A 22,461-nucleotide genomic window follows, 5' to 3' on the forward strand; every position below is an offset into this window, starting at 1 on the left:
TTTGGCTCAGGTAACTACCATATTGCATATGGAGGATGGCTGTAATAGGTCCCAGAACACTGGCAAATCACAACCCAAGACTACAGGAAATGGTAGGTAGTCTGCCAAAATGACCTCCATTAGATAAGTTTGCCCCTTCACTTTGAGGTAGATGTCTGCAGCGTATAGATCTTTTATCAATGGAGGAGACAAAACCAGGAATATACTTCTGTTGAACTAGGGTTTGCTTACTACCGGGGGCTTTCAATACTCTACCATTCACTTCCACAGTTGTCAGCTGTGGAGGGTATTCAGATTCTACTTTAAAATGTGTCCTAATCATAAAACATGGGTGAGTATCCTTGGCATTTTTAGGACACATTGGCTTTGTATGACCTTCTTGTTCACACAAGTAGCAAATTTGTACCTTTTTAGGACCCTTAAAGGCAGTTACATATTCAGGCCCAATTTTTTGGGGCAAAAATTTGGCAAAATGTTGCTGAGGCTGACGAGGGAGAGTTTTTGTCGGCTTTGTTCTCTGTTAACTTTCCACCAGGGCTGGCCTTTCTTGCGTACAGCTAAAAACACATCAGCTAGTGTTGCCGCTTGAAAACCAGCACGAATCCAAACCTGAAGCTCAGGAGAAAGCATTCTTATAAATTGCTCAAGAATAATAATTTCCCCAACTCCCTCAACTGACTTATTCTTTGGCTGGGTCCAAATAGAACTGGGCGGCTAGAGGCAGCATCCTTATTTCCTGGACCTCCCATGGGGTCATCAGCATCAGCATATGACAATAATTCAGGTGTTGGGGTTGTGCGGGCCTGCACCTCCAGCTGTAACAGACTAAACTGATGTTGAAGAGCTTTGAAACGTCCTTCCTGCTTTGCATACTCTCTATTCCTGTGAGCTTCACGGGCATGCCATATGAGCTTGGAAGAGGCTTGTCAAGTCAGCAAGTATAGGCTCTCTGAATTTCCCACCTGTCCTTCTTCCTGCATTGTTCCATCCCCACACAGATCTTCTAACACTTCCTCAGACTGCTCTACTGGTACAGTCCTTGAAATTGCCAAATGAGACAACAGAGAGACATTTATTGGACTAGTCCATCCAGAATCAAAAGGGGGTGGAAACAAGACAACAGATACATTGAAATGCAATAAACATTAACTTAATCAAAACTACATAAACTACAAAATTTAAAAATAAACCAAAACCCATCTACATTTATCATTACAAAAATATATAAAAATAAATCCCTGAACATGCCATTGTACACCCCCTTCAGTTCAGCGTCTATTGGAAACCAGCAAGGGGAACTAAAGAGCAGTGGAAACAGCACGCCGGTCCTTTATATGGATGGACTCCAGAAATGGAAACCCAGGATCTCTCCACATCTCCCCACACCACGGTAACGCTTAGAATGTGTGGCCGCATCACAAGCCATCACGTTTATGAACAATGTGAATAGATATAATGTTCTGAGTACCTCAGGCACTGAGGATCAGAGATAGATTTGGTGCTGCTCTGTGCAAATTCAGATTTATAAGAATCTTAGAGAAATCAGGCATCTTTAACCTTTCATTACAGGACAAGAGCATATAATGAAAAACTCGTACATGTTTTACATGTTGTGTAATTTAGTATATTTATTTATTACCTGCAGTACAGCTGGGTTTGCAGACTCCCAGTTTTTTATATTCTTAAAATTGTATATACAATATACCCCTGGAGATCATTTCTGATAACAAGCAAAAGAAATAACAAGAACATTACATTAGCTAGCAAGCTGAATTTATCTCTAGGCAGTATTATTCTGTGTTACCAGTAGAAGAACCAGGGGTGGACTGGCTGTTTTCCCTGTGAGACGCTGCTTATGTGGGCAGCATTGTGAACACGATTGCGACAGACCAGGGGAACCGGGACGCAATATATATTATACTGTTTTTTAAATATTGTTTAACTCTTATGCACCAGCTTACCAAGGAAAATTCCTTGTACATGTTAGCTCATTGTAATTGGCAATAAAAGTTGTTTCAGATTCTGAAGTGCCCTGTTGTAAAGTTACATATCATTATTGCTTTGTGTGTGAACAGTTAAAATGTATGCATGTGCAATAGTAAGTAAGTCGTCGTTACTTATTTACGTACCTGTCTGGTTGTAGAAATAACAATTAGAATGTAATGGGATATATGGTGAATACTATGCCACTTTACTGAAATGCTCCTCTTATCTAAAATACAGCCACTGAAGAGCTGTAGATTATTTTGGTCTGTAAAAAATATCACAGCAATTCTTGTATTCACAGGTCTGACATTTTGCGATTCATTATGTAGCGGTTTTAGCTAACGTTATTATATTGATGAGCAAAGCTCACCAAATATGGGTCTCCACCAGATCTTTCAAGATCACATCCATGAAATGAGTTATTTAAAACATCAATTTCAGTCAAGGAATTAGTTTAGCTCAAAGGAAAATACGTATAATAATCGTGATCAAACATACATATTTTATGGTCTCTGATTCGTAATATAAAGCATAACAATACTTGTATACATTCGTCCAGCAAATGCCTCAATGATATTATATACTTTACATTATCTCATGGCCATAAGTAGCGTGACTTTACCAAACAGGATTTAGAGCAAAGGGAGCGTAAATCGAAACACAGTAAAAGGGACCAAGTTTGTGAGCATGAATACAGAAACCCATCACAAATAAATATATATGGTTGTTTATTAATCTCCTACTCTACATGGTAAAAAAAACAATGACGATCGCATAAAACAACCAAAACATGAAACACAAATGCGCTAGGAAGCGCGGAGAGAGAAAGAGAGAGAGAGAGAGAGAGAGAGAGAGAGAGAGAGAGAGAGGGCATGGCAGCAATTTCTGAACACCAATAAAATCATCTTTAACAAAGAGGCACAGACTTAACGCTGCTATTCTATAAATAGAAACGGATACTTGCAAGCTCTGTGCTGGACCGATATCCATATGTGCGTGTAGAGATGGAATTGTTCAAAAGGTTTCAGAAGGCAGTCCTGCAGAAAGTTGTGGGCCTCGTGATTGGCCGCATGGCTTAACCACATGGCAGCAGAAGTCCATTGTTCCTTCTTTCCCCCCCAGTGGAAGAGAAGAGAGGAAGAACGTCTTTTAAGAGCAGGCTTGATATTTAACTTCATAAGAGGGCATGCCCACCTGAGTTTGAATCGACCAATCAGAGTTGAGCAGGGAAGAGGTTTTTTGTCTACTCAACAGCTAATTTGCATCTTTATGACCTCCTGGCAACTTTACAAAATACCATTCCAAATTATAAAATAATGAAAAGAGAATGTTCTATGGTCACACAATATATGCAAACAAAGAGGAATTGTAAAGACAAACATTTATATATCAAATATGCTAAGGTTTGAATTGCAACAAGTCATGATTCATTCGGAGGTACGAATACAAACAAAGCCTGAATTAACTTTCCTATTTAACAATTACAGATTATTTAAAAATGGCAAGAGCGACAACATATAACCTAGATATTTAGATATATTTATAGAAAAGGACAGTTGAATCACACAAGTTCCTATTTGTCAGAGAAGTTTCTCTGGTTAGCCTCAGATGTTAAGTTTCAGATTAGACAGAGAGACTTCTCCCCTCTGCTTTGAAGATTAGGAGTCGTAAAATATCCAACAGAGAAACAAAAGGTTATCAAAACTCTCAGTGAGAGGTTTTGACTCTGGTCTTTTGATGATGGTATCAAGAAACCAGGAGAAAGGGGAGTGAAGGGGGTTGATGGCTCTTCTTTCAATGACTCCAACCATTTGGCTTATGATAAATTCTCTACAATTAATACAGTTTCCCTTTCTGTCGGTCTCTCGACGTTGTGTCGAACCGACAGATTGGGGTTTGTCTTGAGAACCTATCATCTTCTGAGTATTTAGAAAAGGCCAATGAAAATTGGCGAATGAAATTTGCATGCCGGACTCCTCCCCGGATGTCCGGGTATAAGAGGGAAGCCGGCTTCTCTACTATCTTCAGTGATCAATATTCTTCTGGAATCTACGATGTGGTGCAGCGGACGGTCCCTTCCTGCAGTGACTCTCTCCTGGGCGTCTCGGCAGTTCCGAAGGTGTTCGAGCAAATTTCCTTTTCTAAAAGAGCAAATTTCTGCAGCGTGGCTTGTCCCGCTGTTCTCATGGGTGCAAGACACTCATCGAGGAGGGGGACGGAAACGATGCCTGCTTCCAGTACACTGGGGCAGACGTTGTGGATGCGTCCTGCCCGCACTGCGGGCAGTGACCATTCAGATGTTGCGTCACGGGTGGCTGTGTTCCCACGGGACTCAGCCACCACCTCGTTTGCTCCCCGTTCCGTGGCGGCAGGCCTACGGCCCTGCCGTCCGCTACGGCTAACAGCGAGGGTGATATGAGGATTACTGTGAGCGATAGTGAGACACCGCCGTGAGTGTTGGGTTGCAGTCGCGGCTGGCTACATGGCGCCTTGGGTCTGAGCGCGGCTCCAAGCTGCGCCCGCCCCCAGTGCCGTGTTTACCGTAAGTGCATGAGGAACTTAGTAAGACCTGGAAACGCCCCCTTTCCGGCACGTTTCACGTCAAACAAAGTTCTGGCACCCTCTCTTCCCTTGAGGTTGAGACAGCTAGAGGATACGTCGATGTCACGCAAGGGCTCGACCAAGACTCCCGTCCAAAGCATGTGCGGTCTCGACATCTCTGGTGTCGAAAGCTTACATTGCGGTGGACCAAGCTGTCTCCTTTCTCCACGCTATGGCTCCTGCCAGGTCAGGGCGTTGAGAGAGCTCCACGGGGGTAAGACCAACACAGCGCTTATGCAGGAACTCCGTGCCGCCACCGACCTCGCTCTACGGGCGACCTAGGTGACCACGCGGGCCCTGGGTCGGACGATGTCCACACTTATGGTCCATGAGAAACTCCTCTGGCCGAACCTTGAGCAGATGAGTACGCCGAGAAGGTCCGCTTTCTCGACGCACCCATCTTAGCAAGGAGGGGGCTGGTTGGTGTTACTGTCGAGCCACAGTTCTCGACAGTAAAGAAGCAGTCCTCCCGTGCCGCGACTCGGCTGCCTCGGCCGTCTTCCCAGCAGCCCTGGTCCTCTTCAACGCCCTTCAGTTCTGGCACCCCCTCCCCACTCAGGCGGCCCCCTGGAGGAGACAGTGAAGAGGAGACCATCGCCCCATCAGCAGTGGAGGTAGTCGCCCTCATGGGAAGACCTCAGGGAGATTGAGGCTACCATTGGGCCCGACCCCAGCAACATCGCTGGGAAATCGGATAGGGACGGATCCTGCCCCGTCTCACCATCTGCTGGCCCCCTCCGGGGGGCTAGCACCCACTTACTCTCAAAAGAGAGTCTCCTCTCTCTCTGGGTTATCACAGCTGCTCCACCCTCGGCAGGAGTATAAACACCAGCCCTCAGCACTCTCAGTCAGACAGTGCGTTGAACTGCGTAGTCGCCAGGCAGGAAAAACAGTAGAGCCGATCTCCTCCCCGGGGGACCTCCCCCGGCAAGGAATCCTTACTGCTAGCCATCGAACCACCCCCCTGGGGGACGATGAAGAAGATCGAACCTTTAGTCCCCCTGTCACAGTTCTGGGAGCCTGGCCGGGTTCCCAGACTGTCAGGCTGACTAGGGAAGACGATCCGTCTCGGCTACGAGATCCAGTCGCCCGCCCAAGTTCAGGGCATCGTATTTACCTCAGTGAGAGGCTAGGATGCTCCCGTACTTGGGCCAAGTTCGCCACCCTTCTGGCGAAGGGAGCGCGTCCACCAGCCGAGATGTTCAACGGGTGTTGCAGCCCGTACTTCATTGTCCCCAAGAAAGGCAGGGGGCTGCGCCCTATCTTGGATCTGTGTGTTCTGAACAGGCACCTACACAAGCTGCCTTTCAGGATGATCACGCAGAAGCGCATCCTGACGTCCGTCAGGTGTCAGGACTGGTTAATGGCAATCGACCTGAAGGACGCGAACTTTCATGTCTCGATCCTCCCTCGACATCGGCCGTTCCCACGGTTCGCATTCGAGGGACGGGCATATCAGTACAAGGTCCTACCCTTCGGTCTGTCCCTGTCTCCATGAGTCTTTACGAAGGTCGTGGAATCCGCCCTCCTTCCCCTTAGGTCTCGACGACTGGCTCAGCTTGGCGCACTCTCGAGATCTGTTGTGTACACACAGGGACCTGGTGCTCTGGCACCTAGATCGGATGGGGCAACAGGTCAACTGAGAAGCGCAAGCTCTCCCCTGTGCAGAGCATCCTCTTTCTCGGTATGGAACTCGACTCTGTCCTCATGAGTGGCCCTGCTCACCCCCCGCTTGTCGGGGGGTGCGAGACCCGCGACGAGGAAGCCCACGCACACGCGGCCTCCCGGAGGCAGTGCGACTGACTACAGAGCGCACCCGATCAGTGTTGAACTGCCTGAGCTTTCAGGCAGTCAGTGGTCCCCCTGAAACAATTTCAGAGTCTCCTGGGATACATGGCATCCTCGGCGGGGGTGGTCCCCATCGGGTCAATGCACATACGACCGCTCCAACACTGGCTATAGAGTCAGGTTCCTTGGAGAGCATGGCACACCGGCAGCAGGCGTAGGGTCATCAAGCTTTTCTGCCGACGCACCCTAACCCCTTGGTCTCCCATGACCTTCTTGCGAACAAGGGTCCCCTCAGGGCAGGATGCCTCCCTGCAGGGTTGGGGTGCCGTGTGCAACGGGCACGCAGTGTCGGGGCGGTGGACGGGCCCCCGCCTGCGTTGGCATATCAACTGCCTAGAGTTGTTGGCTGTGCTACTTGCACTGAGGAGGCTACTACCTCTTGTGCATGGACCAGCATGTGCTGGTCCGGTCGGACAGCACAACTGCCGTGGCATATATCTATCGTGCTCACGGCAGTTAACACGACTCGCCCGATGCCTCCTTCTGTGGAGTCAGCAGGTGATCAGCTCCCTGCAAGCCACACACATCCCAGGGGTCCTGAACCAGACAGCCAATGCGCTCATTCATCAGTTGACGCCTCGCGGAGAGTGGCGACTCCATCCCCGCGCAGTCCGGCTCATTTGGGAGCAGTTCGGCCAGGCGCAGGTGGTCCTGTTTGCCTCCCCGGACTCCACCCATTGTCCACTTGGTACTCCCTGACCGAGGCACCCCTAGGCACGGATGCCCTTGCGCACAGCTGGCCGCGGGACAAGCGGAAGTACGCCTTTCCCCCAGTGAGCCTCATTGAACAGGTCCTGTGCAAGGCCAGGGAAGAGGAGCATCAAGTAGTACTAGTTACGCCCCTTTGGCCTAACCAGGACTTGGTTCTCGGAGCTAAGATCCTGCTTCCCTAGGGGAAGGGGCACGTTACGGCATCCCAGGCAGAACCTGGACTCCATGTCTGGACGGGACGAGGAGATCCTGAGTGACCCACCCCCGGTCTGGTTGGGACGTCACTCAGGCTAGGGCCTCGGCCACTGGGCGGCTATACGCCCATAAGTGGCGCCTCTTCTCGTCCTGGTGCTCTTCTCGGCGAGAAGACCCGCTGAGCTGCTCGATCGGGAAAGGGCTGTCCCTTCCTCAAGAGAAACTGGGGAGTAACCTCTCCCCTCCACACTGGGAGTGTATGTAGCCGCTACGGCCGCTCATCATGACCCAGTTGCTGGGTAGCCTCTGGGACGGCAAGACCTGGTCATTAGGTTCCTAAGGGGTGCGAGAAGGCGACCACCTTATCCGCGCTCCGTACCCTCTTGCGACCTAGGTGGCGGGCCTCAAGAGGCACCGCCCCCTTCAAGCCTCTCGGAGCTGCTGCTCTTTCTCACTCTCAATAAAGACGGCTCTCCTGATGGCGCTCACCTCCAAGATGGTAGGGGACCTGCAAGCACCCTCCGTGTCCACAGATTGCCTAGAACTGGGGCCGGGGATTCTCACATTATCTTGAGACCCAGCCCCGTCTACGTGCCCAAAGTTCCCACCACTCTCCCAAGAGACCAGGTGGTGAACCTGCAAGCGCTCCCCACCGGGGAGGAAGACCCAACCTATCCGTGTTGTGTCCAGTACGCGCACTGCGCCTCTACTTGGACCGCACGCAGAGCCGAGAAGCTCTGAGCAGCTCTTTGTCTGTTTCGGAGGTCAGCAGAAGGGAGGTTGTCTCCAAACAGAGGCTGGCGCACTGGATCGTGGATGCCGTCGTTATGGCATACCGATCTCAATTCGCCCCTGCCCGTTGGGAGTGAGGCACACCCCTCGTGGGCACTGGCTCAGGGCGCCTCTCTAGCAGACATCTGCAGAGCTCGGGTTGGGCTATGCCCAACAACTCCGTGAGGTTCTAATACTTACGCACGGAACCGGTGTCAGCCCGCGTCCTGCAGGGCAATGTGTAGGACCGGCAGCCGGTAGGGCATATGCCTGCGAAAGCCCTTTCCCCTTCCTCTAGGGGGATCAGCGGCTATTACGCCTCCCCTTTCCCCCACTGGGTAAAGAACAGGCATTTTATCCATTACTAGCACCTTCCTCGGGGCAGGCTGGGCAGAGCAGCCCTGCCCCCTTATGCCGGGGAACAGTTGAGTTATCTCCCACATAGCTCTAACCGGACCTGGCGCTCCAGACGTGGTAACCCCCCTCCGTGGGATGTTCCGTCTGATGTATCCTCATGAATGGTTCCCACCTCGGCAACCCATGACCTCCCTAGATGGACTCCCACCTTGCGGTTAACTCCTGCAGTCCGCACATTTTCCCATGAGTTCTCCCCTGATGGTGAGACCATGTGGTGTCTCCACTAATTCCTCCCAATGGTAGGTAGTGGTCTCTGCAGCGTTTTCCCCCAGGGGGGAATAATGCTTACCAAGTGGCCCTTACGGTGCCGGGCGGCTTCTCGCTGGTTAGAGAACTATGGCTCCGCCCGTGACGGCCGGTGGCAGGGGCTTCCCATCTTTTCACAAAAGCTCTGGGACCCCCTACCTCTGCACTGGACGGTCACAATTTCGAGTTAGCGCCTACGTCTGACTCGCCCAGGCCAGTCAACGTCACTCCGCTAGAGATTGTGACGCGGCTCAGCGCTGTGGCATCTTCCATAGGAACCCCAATCTGTCGGTTCGACACAACGTCGAGAGACCAAAAGAAAGGGAACGTCTTGGTTACGGATGTAACCTAAGTTCCCTGATGGAGGGAACAAGACGTTGTGTCCTTTATGCCACAACACTGGCCGCCTGCCGCAGTGTTCGGGGGCATGCTCTCAGGCTCCTCAGACCAAACGGTGAATGAATGAGCACGCCGGCTTCCCTCTTATACCCGGACATCCGGGGAAGAGTGCGGCATGCAAATTTCATTCGCCAATTTTCATTGGCCTTTTCTAAATACTCAGAAGATGATAGGTTCTCAAGACAAACCCCAATCTGTCGGTTCGACACAACATCTCGTTCCCTCCATCAGGGAACTGAGGTTACATCCGTAACCAAGACGATTTATTAGGGGTGTAAATCGGAAAGTTCATCACGGTACAATGCAATAGCGATTTTCTCCACCAACGATGTGATATTTGCAGATACCTTGGAATTTTTTGCAATTTTATTTGATTCATTTAATAAATATTTTAATATTACTTGCCTAGTTTACAAAAGCAGTAAAAGTTTTAATAACTCACACATGCAACCAAAATATATAAGATGAACGTTTAATGAAACTCTTTGAATACAGCACACACTCTGTCCAAATGGGACATTTACCAAATTTAAATAAACTACTGAGTTTCTGCTAGGATTTTATGGAACTGTGGGGATTGATTACGTCATAGGCTAATTAACATATTCATGACGTTATCACATACTTTTGTGTGTTGCAACTTCAGACTTTTGCTTCTACTTTCTAAACATTTCCTAATACAGCATATTGCCCAGTAAAGCCGTTCTCTTGTACATATTGTCTGTATCATATTTATATATCAAACAGCAAGTAACAGTGTCATGTTTTTGGAAACGCTGCTTTTTGTACTCATTCATTCACGAGTCGGCCGTCATACGGTGAACTGAATGTGATGCTTCTCCAGAGACACTCTTATAATGCATCCCAGATTGATCCGAAAAGATCCGAAACGGGATCAGTCCTGGAAAGCTCCTTGTGTGTACAAAAGGCAGAAACAATGCCGTAAAAGCCGTGTAATGAAGACACACATCTATAATAAATCGTATATAATTTGACAATGAAAACAAATATAGTTAAGCAAGTTTTTTTTGTTCGTTAGTAAATCGAAAACTAAAAAATAGACCTACTGTTTGTCTTTAGCTAAATCATGGATGAATGCAAGAGTCTTATCAAAACTATTAACACGAAAATACACCACGTTTCAACAAACGTGATTGCTTACCAACCTTTCAAACATGGCTGTGTGCTTCTGCCGTGCTCATGCTGCGCTTCAGAGAATCCCAACAGTTTCTGTGCAGACACTGTTAACAGTCTAACTCCAAACTTTCACCCGAACATTTATGCACTTGTTTTTCTCAACAAAATGTAAACAATATAAACATGATGATCATATACTGACCTAAGTGTTTATTAACGGTTTTATAGCATATGTGCAATATGCTTTAGGCCCTATAAACGGGTTTTTCATTCGATCTGCTTGAGCTTATTCGGAAATGGTTACAAAATCTAAATGCTAAAAAACTTTTCTCAAACTTTGTTTTAAAAAAACGATAAACTTATTTTTAAACTCACATAATGTAACCTACATCATATTACTGAAAAAACATTATACCGTGCCTTTTGAATTGCAGTTAGGCTATGTTGCCAAAATACTGGCAAATTTTTGCTTCACAGCATTCCGTTATATTTTTTCATTAAGGCTGTGTAAATTTGCACCGAACAATTTGCTTTCATTTGTTTTCATGTGACATTTTATTTTATTCTTATATTTAGCTTAATCTCGTTGGGCTATAGCCGACCTTGCGTTCTTGTGCCTCATTCCTCTTCGTTGTTCTGCCTTTACCAATAAAAAAAAAGTTTGTTTTAAAATTGAGGTCTTTGTCATTTGCAAAAGGCAATAATATATGAAGAGTTTGGTTCCAAAACGCTATGAATCCATTTAGATTAATTTGAGTAAAAATGTGTTTTCTTTACAAAGAAAGTGGCAATATGAAAATGACTATTTTCTGTTTCAAAGTTTCACATAGCATCTTTAGGTTCTATTCAAATCCAGATTTTGATTTTAAAAGATTTATTATGAAAAAAATGTCCCGCAATAAATCAATGATATTTTTTTTAAATGCAATACATCCATTGAATCAATATAAAAGTTATTTTTCAAATTGAAACTGTTGAAAATACACAACAAAGTGAGTTGATCCGTATATGACAGCCTCTGAGCTCAATACAATTCTCATCTTACATACAGGCACTGGACTAAAAAAAACATTAAATCAATCATCAATGTAATGTGTATACACGATTTAAGGTTAAAAAACGCTGTATTTTCCACATACTGTGAATGATGGTATCCCCTCTTTGCCCCGCTCTCTGAAACGTGCAGATTTTTTACAAAGCTCATCACTCTGAAAAGCGAGGTGTGCTATGATTGGCCAGTTAACCAATGCATAGTGATTGGTTAAATACTGCAAGCGTGTGACGGAAATGTAACGTCTCTTACCATATTCAGAACATCATGTTCCCAAGCAATTGTACTGACAGGTGATAAAATGTCATCGGTACTTCCCTTATCAATTCGAGCCCGAATCTTATCCGGAAAATGAAGATGATCATCAACTTTGCCAATGCGACTTCAGCAGGATGTAAAGGACCGGTAAGGTCTTAAATTTTTTTTATGTTAAATCGTTAAAAACTATAGCTAACTGTTTTACCTTTTATATACGACGTTATAAAGATTTGTCATTAGTGATCAACCAGTGTTACGCCATGTCTCGTAGCGACTCAACAAAGACAATAAACCCCATTATAAACACAACATTTGTTGCCTCTAGTTGGAACATAATTACTGATTATTAGGACTTATGTTGTCTTTTTTCACATTACGCGTGTGTCTGCATTTGCAGATCACACAAAGTAACAACATGCGCTACAAACACATGACAAACTCAACTCGCGTTAGTCCATAACAAAGTCTTTTACAATAAAAATATACTTACAGGCTGCGAATCTGAAGCGCCAGACTGTCCTTGTGAAGTTGTAATGGTTGGAATTGCCCCACTTTTTAACAAAAGCTTTCGTGCACAGCCGGCCTTGATATCTCCCAGGTTCATGAAGCAATCATCTGTGAAATGCGCTGCACACACTTGAATATTAGGATTGTACTGTTCTGGAACAGTATTGTAAATGAAATGGAACCATTCGTTATTAGTTGTCTCATCTTTTGGAAGGGCAAACAAAGAGGCATTCTTTTCGCAACGAAACACAGCGTCTCCACGACATGGCTGCAGCGGCGACGATACAATGAGATTGATAAGTACGCCCACCTCACTTGCGTATAGATTTGGGTCTTAGTCAAGCCATACCACGAAATGACGTAGATTTGTGGGGGTGTGGTTACACGAGGCGTTTCAGGCAGGTCTGGGTGAGCATTCGCGTTTAGATAGAATGCATATTTTGTTCCGACACTTTAATTTTAGCAATTTTACGTGTCTAATACATGCATGGGCAACTTACAGTATAACACACCAAAGACACAGAAAAACATGTATTCGCGCAATATGACCCTTTTAATCTCCTCACGTAAATTATTTTTAGATAAGATTTACGTTTCTTCCCCACCGCAGAAACCAGCACAGGTTCATCAATGCCGTCAAAATTATTAATTTTTTTGTTTGTTTGTTGAACACAAAGTACAATGTAGATCAGGGAAACTAGGATGCAGACCGTATTCACTGCGCCGCCATTACTGTTTACAATGCGTGGAATGGTGTGCTGTGATTGGTTGAGCGGATATATTGCATTCTGCAGTGAAGCGAGACTGGAGTATATTGCGGTTTGGAAAGAAAGGGGGAAAACATGACAGAATAACACAGCGGATATCACATTTTGCGTAAAATTAAAAGTTATTTTTCAATACCGACCTTTACAATACTGATTTTGGCAGAAACTCGTTTTTTTTAAATGGCGTTTATCATGTTTTGGAACCAAACTCTTCATATTCTACAGAATAATAAAAAAGATCATTTTTAGGCCTATTCGGCACTAAGTAAAGGAAGGCAGTAATAATAACAATTGCGCTATTTAGCCACCTAAAAACACCTCAATCCAAGGACATATCTTACATCGTGATCAACCCTATTTTCACGACAAAAAGAAAATGCACATAACATTACATTGCAGTATATTACGTCACATGTCTTCACGGGATGTGTGGGAATGCACCCACATATTACAGAAAATCACTGGCAGTGTGAATAAACAAAACAAAATGATCCTGGGATAAATTCCTGGACACATTTTCCGTGTATTTTCCAGGATCTCTGTGTGTAAAGGGTTCAGACGCTGAGAGAGAGGTGATCCCTGCTTCAGGAAAGCGAGACCTTGCGCTAGCAGGGCAGTAGTACTACCGACAATTTCCCACTGAATGAAATCTAAGGTTTATCCAAAAAGACGCCAAGTTTGTCTGTATGCACCTCTACTGAACAAAAGTCACTAAAACTAGTGAAAGACTTGCTAACTTTACAACACTGGCGAGACAAATTAGGAATGAATGGGAAACAGTGTGTTACCGAGAAGCTGCAGCCGTGGTGGGGAAGATTTTTGATGTGACGGCTGAAAAATGAATACACAGCGAAAACGCTGAAAAAACACACGTATAAGAATGTTACGTGAGGAATGTTGGGGGACATGGAGAGTGTCAAAATAAAGGTACCTCATAATCAATATTTTACGTGTGGCGTGAATGCATCATATCCTATATGTCATCGATCCATGTCGATGTATTGATACACCCCTAGTATTTATATTGCTTAATTACATAATTGCAGATGTGTTTATCCAAAGGAACATAGGCCTACACTGCATTCATGCTATACTTTTCATAGTATTTCATTGTTGCCCTCGGGACACATGACCTTTGCACTGCTGAAACAATCAACAGTTGTAGATATTAAGACACAGCAGTTCTGTTACACAGAAAAGGAAAGAGTACAATATAGCCACTGTAGTGAATTGTTGTCTAATTCACTAAAAAAATAGTGAACTTAGTTCTTGGTGTATCAATTTTAGTTTCCTTTTATTCGTTGTACTTTTTTTTCGTTTATTGTTTGTGCTCTTGGTCATTGGTGGCTTTTATTGTAATAGGCATCTTCCTCCCATCTGTCTCCCACTTTTTTTGTGTACTGTAAAGAAATTACATGTATCATGACAAAGCTTGTAGCTCCTGCCACATGATTTAAGTTGCTTGATTTAAGTTGTCAGGTTATGTTGGGGACTCATTAATTCTATAGTATGCTGTTTAAATTAGAAGGACTCTTATCACAAACTGAGGCTAAGTAGACCATCATAACATTTTAGTCATCCTTTAAATTTTTCCACAGTGACATAACATTGAAGCATGATAATATCTTAACTGATTGTGACATCAGAGCATAGTTTTGAATTATTTTACAATGCCATTTGACTATAAGATAATTATGATAATGACTGCATTGGTTTCTGTATGTGAATTTAAATTAAAGGAGCAGATTGTTCATGTGTACCATTATTAGTTACTGTATGGTATTCATTTGGACAGTCAATGTCATATATCAGGTCATTTTGAAACAAGCAATAAAAAAGTTTATTATTTCATTTACGGGCCATTTCACTTAGCATTCTATTTTCAGAAACCTGTAGATATATAATAATATGCTGCTATACAGCAGTCCATTTACAAAAGCAACTCATACAGATTTTATTAAAGGGAAAGTTCACCATAGTTTGTCATCATTTACTCACTTTCGAGTTGTTCCAAATAAGATGAACACAAATATATATATATATATATATATGTATATACTGTATATTTGGAAGAATGCTTGTAAACAAACAGTTCTTCGACTCTATTGACTTCCATAGTCAGGGGCGGACTAGGAAGCAAAATCGGCCCTGGATTATTCAGCCCACAACGGCCCTCCACCATGACGGGGGGGGGGTTGGGGTGTTTGATGGCATCGGCCCTACACCATTTCTGTCGACGGGGGGGGGTGTAGGTGGGTGTTTGATGGCATCGGCCCTCCACCATTTCTGGGGGGGATGTTGTATGTAACGTGTCATTGCGTTACATGCATACGTGTCCGGCTCGCTAATGCCTTCGCGTTGCGTGCATTCGCGTTTTTAATACGTTCCGACTGTCCGGCCCAAGTGTCTATTCTGGTCACGGCCGTAGGCCGTCGGTGGGATGGCCGTTCTGGACTTTGACAGAATGTCCTACCGGTCAGTCCACCCCTGACCATAGTAGGAAAAATTACTTGTTTTTTTGTTTGTTTTGTTGAACACAACAGAATATATTTTGAAGAATGCAGAACAGCAAACAGTTCTGGTGCCCTTTTGACTACCATTGTAATTTTTCCTACTATGGTAGTCAATGGGGTCCAAGAACTGTTTGGTTACAAGCATTGTTCCAAATATATTTCTCTGTGTTCATCAGAACAAACATTATTATTACAATTATACAGGTTTGGACAAACTAGAGAGTGAATAATTCATGTCAGAATTTTCATTTTTGGGTGAACTATCCCTTCCCTTTAAATGGCTCAGAAAACTGAATTCACAGTTAACTTAATTGACTCTTAATTGAAAAAAAACAGACACACATAAGATTGTCCAGTTTCTATTAAAGGTTCACTTAAAAGGACTGAATTTACTATTCTAAATACTATAAACAGCACCAGAGTAAAAATCTAATCAGTCAATAGATTCAAATTAATGAATATATAATATTTATGCTTTACTGTATTGTACTTACATACTGTGCTGTACATACAAAAACAATATTTTTACAAGGCCATTTAAGACATTCAAAAATAAGCGTAAAATGTTTTTAAACACCACAGCAAAATCAAATTGTCATTGTTTTTCATATTAAAACAAATTTGTTGACAAAACAATTGTGTTTTGCTACACTATGTAAAAATCCTGTTGACAAAAGATGACTGCCAGGGTCATTTTTTTAACAAGCATATTTTGATCTGTGGAGGAGGGAAGCTACTGCTCCAGCAGCAAACCCTGACAGTGCTAATGCAATCAGAGAGAAACACCGGCCTGGTTTTACCACCTCATCTCCATAATTAGAAACCTTGTATGCCTGTCTAGGTTGTCTGCTGTACTCCCAGACTGAATAATGTGTAGGAGTGGTAAATTGGCTTTCCTGTTGAAACCTTTAGCACCAGGTATGCTCTTTCTGTGGCTGGGAAATGTACACCAGTAATGACTTTTCAAATACACAGCAATGTTGTATTTTTGAGTTCAAGCGTGTCATTTATGAAATTGTCCTGGGCAGCATTGGGTCGGTTATGAAAGTGCATAAAAAATATGTCTGGGCGTCATATCCTGTTGCCTGGAGCTCTGTGTGTAAATAAAAGGCAACTGAATTGCATCTATGTTTCTATGTTATCCTTAGGTTGAAACTCTTAAGGTTAAGCTATTGATATTGTGTATTGTATGTGTTCTCATACAACACAATCTCTAGAGGTTGAAGGACCAGTATGCAGCTTTTTGGAGGATCTATTGACAGAAATGCAATATACATAACTATGTGTTCAGAGGTGTACCTTACATAATGAAGTGTTTTGTTTTTATTACCTTAGAATGAGCTATTTCTATCTATATACAGCGTGGGTCCCCTTGGATGGAATGTTGTTGTCATGTCGCTATGTTGATTCTAAAGTAGACCTAAACAGACGAACTGCTCTACAGAGCACGTTTCATAAATATGTTGTCTCATTCGGGAAAGAAGCGAAAATGTGACAACATCTTAATCCTCTCTCAGCCTCCGTAGTGCTTCGAAAGAGAGGGGGGAAGGGTGGAGTCAGCAGTTTGTTGCAGTTCGCAACCTCACGGTTAGATGCCACTAAAAATTACACAATGGTCCTTTAAGTCTCTAAAAATGATGTTTGTATTATCCTTGGTTAAGCTTTAGTTTTTACTGTAAAAGCACAAACTTTAATTAAAAAGCTTTATGTCTATCTTTATAGACTGATGTTATTTTAATTCTCTTTACAGGGATCCAAACCAGCCAGTTCCACAAGACACCAAATTCATCCACACTAAGCCTAACCGCTTTGAGGAAGTAGCCTGGTCTAAATACAACCCCAAGGACCAGCTCTACCTACACATTGGGCTGAAGCCAAGGGTGAGGGATCACTATCGTGCGACTAAGGTTGCCTTCTGGTTGGAGCTAGTACCTCATCTTCATAACATCAATGAACTATTTCAGTATGTTTCAACCACGACTAAGATACCCCCTCAGGATACTACCCCTTTTCCTTATACTAAGAGACTAGGTAAAACATGGCCGTCCACCACACGCCATCCTGGAGTCCCTCCTGCCAACACCAAACAAACAACAGACCAGCGTAAAGGCAATGATTTGAGTGATGACTCAGCAGTGGTGATTGAGACAAAGCGAGATTATTCCACTGAACTCAGTGTGACTATTGCGGTTGGTGCCTCCCTCCTGTTCCTTAACATTCTGGCCTTTGCAGCACTCTACTACAAGAAGGATAAGCGACGACATGAGTCCAACCGACGAGGGCCCAGCCCACAGCGAAACTCTGCACCGGCTAATGCAGCAGCTAATGCTAATGACATAGCACATCTGCAGAGTGAGGAGCTTATGTCACTTCAGATGAAACAGCAGCAAATGGAGCATGAGCACGAGCACGAGCACCATCATGAGTGTGATTCTCTCCAAGCCCATGACACGCTTCGTCTTACCTGCCCGGCAGATTATACACTTACTCTGCGACGGTCACCTGATGACATCCCGCTCATGACGCCAAGTACCATAACAATGATTCCAAACTCACTGGCCGGAATGCAACCTCTGCACAATTTCAACACCTTTGGAGGTAGCCAGAACAGTACCAACCTGCCCCATGGGCACTCCACCACCAGGGTATAGCTCTGTGCTGTGCACTGGAAGCGGACTGAAATGAGCTTTTTCAGAACTACATGGTCTGCTGAAGCATGGGTTAACAACCTTTGTTTGTCATGGCGAACTGAGCTGACTTTGTTCCACTCTGAGACTTATCTTGGTGGATGAAATGTTATTTTCCTATGAAGCCTTGTTGCAGAATATATCAACTTTAAAAATATCCTACTTGCGAAAAAATGAATGTTACTAAAGTAATACTTTATTTGGAGCCAGGCTTGATAAAGGCAAAGGACTTTACACCAGAAGACAAGAGGAACTCTTTCTGAGGAACTGTTTTGCTTGCATAGAGAACATATAAACACAAACAATAAAAGGGTTATAAAGGATCTGACTAAACTTTGTATGTGCCATACCTTATGTCATACTCCAAGAGCAACAAAGAGCAATGTAATTATGTGAGAAGTATATTTCAAACGTTATTTTCCGAGTGTTGTCACATACAGAACATGTGGACTTAAAAATCCCAGCCTGAAATGTAATTATAACAAAATTTGTAAAGGTGATAAAAATGTAAATACTCTTGAGTCAATACAAATATTAAAATAATTACAAAAGCTTTTATTGCTATTTAGTTCAAAATATGACTATTAATGAGCTTACACTTTTTTTAGGGTATGTGTAAATATATATAATTATCTTTTATTGTTTTATTTTATTTATTATTATCTTTTTTTATTTCATGTCTGTGCTAAACAGCTTTTACACAGAAAAATAAAATAAAAGAAGATAGCTTTCTTATTCCAAAGCCTCTTAATATCCGTTTCAATCATCTGAATGTTCTTTTGTCCCAGTCCTTAATGAATATTGCATGTTTCAGTGTTGCTTTACATTTGATGACCCCCACAGTGACCCCTTACAAATCGTAAAAATGAAAGATTGCCTCTAATTACATTGCAGTGCTGGGCTAAATTGCCAATTCAAGCTGTCCAGAGACTTATTTTTAACATTTGTCTCATTTTGCTTAATCTTAGTGTTTTGATGGAGGGGGGTTGTCTCAAATCAGAGCAACTTCTACCCACCCAAATTTGCTTTACATGCATAAATTTCTCTATTTTTAAAATGTTTTTGTTCTGTATCATCACTGCCTGAGCTTCATATGTGACCAGCATTGTATTCTTAAAAATATCTATAAAGAAATAATCCAGGCAGTGAATTTGGATATCTTTATTAGTTGGATATGTTTGTAAAGAAGTAAATGTTAGATATTTCTATTCGTAACATGCTAGCAATATGTAAAGTACTGTGCCAGGCTTGTGATATTTTGGGTTAAAACGTAAGCGAATGAGTGTAAATAAATAAAAATATGATTACTATAAATAAATACACGGAAATAAAATAAATTAACCCTTAATTTACCCTATAACAAAAGATGTTGAAAGCGGAAGAAAAAAAATGAAGTTTATAAATGCTAAATGGGAGTTTATAAAGTTACATTTGTATATAAAATCATTATTCATTTTAGCCCTTGGTTCAGTATAACAGGGGTAAAGTGTAGGACTCTTAATAATAGTTTGTCTTATATTGTTTGCTGTTTTTGCCTTAAGTGATAGATAATATTTCTGGCTGGACACCTGTATAAATTTTTCTGCAGCATTTTTAATAAAGTATCACAGTATTTTCTAAAACTTTGTCTGCAGATCTTTTGAGTAAACCTTTAATGGAAAAAAAAAAACTTTTACCCAGGATTATGAAGATACCAAGGTGAAACTGTTTCGTTTGTTAACAACAGCATATTATGTTAGCCAAAATGTTGCGTTATGTTTCCAAAATGGTCTTGACTGGTATTGTTTAAATGGGCAAAATGTTGTGGCTATCCAGATTTTTTATCATTTTTAATCACATATGTGTTAATGTAGTTACAAAAAGAATGGTTCTTTGGAAGTTTCACAAAAATATCCCTTAAAGCAAAACCAATTAGACAGCAGTAGGGGGAGAAAATGCATTTGTTCCTGTCATTTTCGCTTTAGCAGTTTCAGCTCTCATTTATACTAAACACAAGGCTTGTTTACTAATAGAGTATATATACATATATTACCAACATAATTCTGGTAAAACGTATAAATGCACAATTTTCTTTTAACACTGCAGGATATTGGGATTTGAATCTTGCTAATGTGACAACAATAAGAAATAAAACTGCTGAGATTGCTACAGTCATCATCATATGTATGTAGCCACTGGCTCTGCACCCAGCATCAATAGCCCAGGGCCATTTTAAACCATGGATAAATGTAAGGATGGATTATTTTGTTTCATAAATTTACTTTACCATTTAATCCAACCTTTACCCAAGATTAGTAACTAGTAATTTAATCTTCATACAAATTGTACCTACAATGTTTTTGTGTCAAGTTTTTGCAGTTTTTTTTTACTTAAAAGTAAATTTACTTAAAAAAAAACTCTGCAAAAACTTGACAAATTAACACCAAACAAATTAATAAAAAAAATAATTCTTCTAGTTGTTGACTGGATGAACATAGCTGACTGTCACATACAACCATTAGAGGTGACTTGAATTGAACCCATGTCCAGTTTAATAACAAAGCAAATAAACAGAACCTTAACAATGACATGACTGAAAACTAAAAACCAACAGCAGTAAGATATGAACAAAGCTTGGCAAGAGACAATAGATTTGTTTGACTTAATATGGCGCTGAGAAGACAGATCGGCAAGATTTGTTCCACTTCTCGGCTGCAAGGGGTCAGACACCTGCTGCTTGCCATATAAGTAGCAGCCAGAAACCCATCATATTGGATATGTTATGCGCTATTTAATACTTTAGGCCCCGAAATAATGGGAAAAATAAGTAAAATACCAGTATAGTGGAGTTTATAATCTTTTTGTTTTATTTTACCAAATTACACAATATTACAATTACATTAACAGAGTTTTCACATTGCATTGTTCTGTATACCTCTGACACTGCATTTCTGTGTTTTGCAATGTTTGACACTTTTGAAAAAGCTCCATATTTACCTTGGGTTAGAGAAGGATTCCCAACCTCAACTTCCTGCCAGCTCAATAGTTCTCTCAGATTTTAAGATTATGCAAAAAGGAATACAAAAATAGTGCATAACCTTCCATTGACTTTTAATGGATCTTTAAAATGTATTTGATAAGGTTGCAAGGTGATTATATAGGAGTTTTTTTTCTCATAAAGACACACAAACAAATTAAAGATTGTACTGCATCAGTAGCAAGAAGGAAACAAATGCCCTATATCAGCAGTTGCTCAACAATGACCTTTATTTTGCACAATGTTTCATTTCCTTACCTAATGGCATATGTATCATGCACAAACCCACTCAAATCAAGAGAGCACGGAAAAGGTAGAAGAATCAGTCTCACTTTTTGTAATTCATTGAGTTCTTAAATAAGAGTTTATCAACTTTGGCAATCTAAGTTATAAGAACTTTAGAACACTAAATTGAACTCTAAATTGTTTAGTTCAACCAAGTGACTTTGTTATGGGTTAGAATAGCTGTTAGGGAAAAACAAGCCGTATATAAATATATAACGTAAATGCACTGTATATCACAAATCTGGTCTTTATAGGTTCTCCAGTAGGAATTAGGATGGACTGCATTTAGAGCTGCGATAAATTGCTTTTAAATTCTGTCACTCATTTTCATTGCTGTTATTGATCTTTTTTTTAAATGATGCTAGCATTTGACTTGAAACTGAAGTGACAGAAGAAAATACAAAGCTTAAATAGTTATTTGCAATTATGTGATAGATGTCTCTGTACATTCCACTAGGTACTTTTGAGTAAAGCAGGGGATCGAAAGTCATAGAGGTAACTTAATGGATTCTTTGGATCTATCAAAATGTAAGGGTGCAGTAATCTCTCATTAAAAGGAGCTATTACACATTGTATCATTGTACTGCAAATATTCACTGCTGCAAATATTCACTGAACAAGTACATTTTCATTTTTACATGTTATAGATAACAAATATGTAAATTTTAGGTATAGATGTCTGAGACAACATTTCAAATCTAAGTCCCAAATAAAGTTTTACAATTTAGAAAATGTCATATTAATGAAACCTTGCATGAACAAGATAATTATGATTTTGCCTTAATTTAAAACTAAAACGTGACCATGTTATCTCAAAAAGGCACTAAATGTCAGATTTCCTTGCTTCCATTGAATCACTCAGCACTCATAACATATGATTAAATGTAATTACACAGTACATTAACAATACACTATGTTATTCATTGAAATAAAACTAGATTACAAAAAATAAATAAGCATACTAAATTCATCTACAGTGACCATCAAATTGACATGATAAAGGGGTTTAGTAATTAGTCCGTAAAGTTAACTCATAACAGACATGTGATTTAAGAACCCTCTGAAA

At 42.0% G+C, this 22,461-nt stretch overlaps 1 protein-coding gene across 1 annotated transcript in view; it reads left to right on the forward strand.

The window, feature by feature from the left end:
• Window positions 1-19,710, forward strand: part of nlgn4xa (neuroligin 4 X-linked a) — a 127,671-nt gene extending 107,961 nt beyond the window's left edge. The window contains exon 6 of the mRNA XM_057332232.1: window positions 17,158-19,710. Within this exon, the coding sequence (XP_057188215.1) occupies window positions 17,158-18,058 (901 nt within the window). The 3' untranslated portion in view covers window positions 18,059-19,710. The remainder of the gene's footprint in view (window positions 1-17,157) is intronic.
• The last annotated feature ends 2,751 nt before the right edge of the window (window positions 19,711-22,461 follow it).

The sequence above is a fragment of the Triplophysa rosa genome, linkage group LG4 (genome assembly GCF_024868665.1).
Source record: "Triplophysa rosa linkage group LG4, Trosa_1v2, whole genome shotgun sequence".
NCBI lineage: Eukaryota > Metazoa > Chordata > Actinopteri > Cypriniformes > Nemacheilidae > Triplophysa > Triplophysa rosa.